Source organism: Crocodylus porosus, unplaced genomic scaffold (assembly GCF_001723895.1).
Source record: "Crocodylus porosus isolate Cpor-Errol unplaced genomic scaffold, CroPor_comp1, whole genome shotgun sequence".
Classification (NCBI taxonomy): Eukaryota; Metazoa; Chordata; order Crocodylia; family Crocodylidae; genus Crocodylus; species Crocodylus porosus.
In genome coordinates, this window is record NW_017728951.1 from 11,898,636 (window position 1) to 11,902,816 (window position 4,181).

Here is a 4,181-nt window from a genome sequence, read left to right on the forward strand (position 1 = left end):
CCCACCCCCGCATGATTTTAGCAAAAGGATATTTGTGTCTTCATTAACTTCTATTGCATCATACCTCAGACAAGCTTCAACAAATAAAGCAGCTCTATCAAAATACCTCATGCTGATGAAGAGAAGAAACAAACTTGTTAGGACAGGAAAGCTTAGGAGTACTTCAGGCTATTTGGCATCATGAAAATTTGATACAGTTTATCTAAATTGTTTGGCTAATTAAACAGCACTCAATGAGCTGATCTTCAGTGCAGTTTTTGAAAGGATAAGGCTCAACTTAGAAATAGTATTTTTATAAAATGTCAGCGCTGCTTGGCTGCTTACATCTTTAAATGCTCCTGTCTGTTTTTTGGAAATTACAGCAAAACGTTCAGTTCAGTTGCACAGAAATGGACGATAAACTATCAAGGTGTCTATTAACTAAAGAAAATAGAATACATTGTTTCAACAGAAAATGGTGCAAGTAGTTCACTGAAAAAGAACATTTCCCAATTTAATGTTTGACTGACAACGATGGACAAAGCAGAGCACAGAGGGTACTCGTTCAACTCTACCTGTGCAGCATTTCTGCGACTCTTGTAAAGCATCCGAGTGACAAGAGGACAAGGATGGCCTTTGATTTTTGGTTGACTTGTGGAGAGCAAAGGTGATCCACCCAGCGCTTCAAGACATCAGCACACTCCTCTGCATTTAAACGAACCTTTAAGAGACAGAAGAGACAAAGAATTCTTTATTTCTGTAAGTCAACAGTTCATTTCTATGACATGTCACATACAAGTTTATTACAGTTTACAGCTTTAACTATACCAAGATTTTTCATAAGTCTGATTTCATTTAAAAAACTCAGCTGATTCTCACTCATATTGTGTATTTCTAGTTAGCCCTACTAATATCAAGAAATGCATTTGTCCCTAAAACAATTACAGTGAGGAAAAGAAAGAACTGAAAAAGGTGCCAAATATCCAAGCCCTGGGATTGCTCAAATAGTTTAATATGATCGTGTCAACAGGTGATAATTGAACAGAAAAGGCAAGGCATAAAATAAAAGAGAAGAAATCTCAAACTTTCCTGACAAACATGACCAATTTTTTTTAAAAGATGGAGTTATTTTGAAAAATCTAATATGTTCTCCTCTGGCAAATCTTTGTTACTTTATAACAGACAAAAAGACACCCATATTTAGTTCTCTATAGAGAGGCAATAAAATCATCCTTATTTTTTCTATAGCTGGTTAACCATACAGTGCGTCTACACTGTATTCACTGCAGTTCATGTAGAAACATCCAAGCTAGCTTTTAAGTAGTTATTTAGTTAACTCTAGTAGGGGATTGACAGCAGGAAAGAGCCCAGCAGAGGCTAACAATCCAAGTCCTTACCCAGTTTCCTGGGTGGGCTTTGTAATCCATGCTGAGCTCTGTGCTCCCACTGATTGTACCTGAATGACCTAATTAAGTTAGCTTGGTTATGACATAGGATGAAATAAAAGTAGGTCTGGAAGGGATATCACAAGGTCCTCTAGTCCACCTCCCTGCTCAAGGCAGGCTCATCCCTGACTAAACCATATGAACCAAGTGTCTGTTTAACCTGCTTTTGAAAGATCGTAAGGATGGAGATTCCACAGCTTCTCTAGGGAGCTCGTCTCAATGCTTGACCACACTCAGAAAGTTCCTCCTAACAACCAACCTAAATTTTCCCTGCTGCAGGTTGAGGCCATTGCTCCCAGCCTCAGAGAAAAGCATCTCTCCATCTGTTGTTGAATCACCCTTCAGGTACTTGAAGACTATTATCAAATCTCCCCTCAGTCTTAATAATCCTAGCTCCTTCAGCCTTTCCTCATAAGTCTGGTCTCCCAGGCCCCTGATCATTTTTGTTGCTCTGAGCTGGACTATTTCCCAACTGTCCACATCCTTCTTGAAGTGTGGAGCTCAAAGTTGGACACACTACACCAGGTTGAGATGTCACCAGTTCTGAATAGAGCAGAAGAATCGCTTCCCTTGATTTGCCAGTGACACACCTGTTAATACAACCCAGGATGCTGTTGGCTTTTTTTGCAACAAGAGCACACTGTTGAATCATATTCAGCTTACGATCCACCATAACCCTCAGGTCCTGCTCTGGACTACTGCAGTCTAGCTAGTCATTCCCCATACGACAAAATGGATTGTTGTCACTGTAGACATATTCTGTAGACATACACTGAATCAAAAAAGAATGTATGGTTTTTCAAGGAAAACCAATTTTTAGAGGGAGTCAGAATTAAACTTTGTTTTTGAATGTCTTGACAAGTCTTCCATTGGTAACTAGAAAAGTGGTCCTATTTTTCCATTTTAAACTACAATTATGTAACATGCTCCAGGTCAGGTGGTCCTCTGTACTCATCCAGAGGCCTGCTGAGGCTCTCAGTTCAGAAACAGTTTATCTAGAATCGGGATGTTACAACTTAATACACTGGAAAAAGGTTTTCACCGTGGTAGTTCTGACTAGATCCTGTATGCTCTTAAACTTTGGAAGACTTTAACATGCACACTGATCTTTAGAGAGGGATGTTTTGAGATAAACTACAGCAAGCTCTTGACAAATTACTGACTTTTGCAAGCCAAGCTGCACGATTCCATTCACCGTAGGTTTGCAAATAGCGACAGGCGTCAGCAGCTTTATCTATCAGACACAGCAACTGCACTCCCTCTGGAAAGTAAAAGTGGATGTTATAAAACTTGTGTCTCCGTTAAGGAAAAAGTTTCTTTTAAGTGCAAGCAAACCCAAACAAAAGAACCCATCCTGACTTTGGAAGAAGAGTATCTACAAGTTCCTAGTTCATTCTACATGCTTCCTATACAACTTGAGAATCTTTGTTCCAATCAAGTTCCTTACCCCCTTCCTTCCCTGCTTCATAAGGTTCCATTTCTCTCGTGCTTTACTTTGTTCTATATAGAACTGCTAGAGTGTTCACTGGGCACACTTTAAAAATGCCACAGCGCTATACAAAATAAGGCTGATTTTTGTAAGCATTCTTTATTTTTTCTCACATAGCTTATGCCTTAAATAATACATGGAATAGTAAAAAAATCAGTATAACGTGTCCATAAAAATCTTCTTTAATCACTTTTACAAGTTGCATTGCTGCATGTCTTTATGCATTCCAAATCAGTCCCCTACTACAAATACCTATTTAACTGCATAAGATAGAGTCAAGGTAAAGGTCTAGAAAAGTATGTATATTAATTTATTTGAAACAAATTATGAACTAAAAAGAGACAGTTTCATTTCCAAGCTGACATGTTTAACTATAATCAATTAAAAACATTATTATTATTAGGGATATGGAAAATATGGAGCATTAAATGCCAGCTTTCCTAAGTGTAAGCAATAAATTGCAAGCAGGTTAATTTCTGAAATATAGTTTCTAATAAAAACAGCAGAACAAGTTGGTTTTTATTACAACATGCTTACTAATTATTATTAATATCTTATGAACATCTGTCATGGCACACCCTATGAAACAAGTACCCTAAAAAAGTTTATTATAAAAACATGCTTTTTGTCTCATTGCATTAATCTCTTTATTAGCTATTAGTAAACTTGCTTACATACTTACCTGCCAGCTTTCCATTTGCTATCATATTGGTTGCTACCAGTTTAATAGTGCTTTGAGAAGGACCTGATGAAGTGACTGTTGTGACCAAACACGCCTTGAGTGAATCACAGTAATAATGTGGATTTTCTGCACTTGTCTCTAACAGTAGTTGTACTGCTCTGTCAGTCTGGGGGGGAAATAAAATGACATTTTCTTTAACAGGGCACTGCCACCTTGAAATACAGTCTTGTGTTAGAACATTTGATCCTACTTCTTTAAAAACACTTAAACACCCAAACACTAATTGTAATAGAGACTGGAGGAAATGGGAAGGAAGATACATTTTGTTTTCAGTTTATTAACTAATTACAAGCGGTGCACTGATACATTGGTCTGGTATCAGATCAGTACCGATATAAAGAAAATTTTCTATATTGGATATTGGCCTGATGGTGCCGATAATTTGGCCAATAGACGCCCGTGTGAGGAGCAGAGCCAGCAGCATGGAGAGCTGCCTCCAGCTGGTCAGTCCATTGTCATGGAAGGAGAGCGGGGAGGGAAGGGGAATTGGGGGAGGGGGGCAGATCAATGACCCGCACAGTGAGGG

The 4,181-nt window shown here is 38.5% G+C and overlaps 1 protein-coding gene across 1 annotated transcript in view; it reads right to left on the reverse strand.

Moving 5' to 3' along the window:
* WDR11 (WD repeat domain 11) overlaps positions 1-4,181 on the reverse strand; it is an 88,326-nt gene that overhangs the window by 3,344 nt on the left and 80,801 nt on the right. The window contains exons 24-27 of the mRNA XM_019555464.1: positions 3,596-3,761; positions 2,588-2,685; positions 555-700; positions 33-112 (exon numbers count right to left, since the gene is read on the reverse strand). Coding sequence (XP_019411009.1) covers positions 33-112; positions 555-700; positions 2,588-2,685; positions 3,596-3,761 — 490 coding nt within the window. The remainder of the gene's footprint in view (positions 1-32; positions 113-554; positions 701-2,587; positions 2,686-3,595; positions 3,762-4,181) is intronic.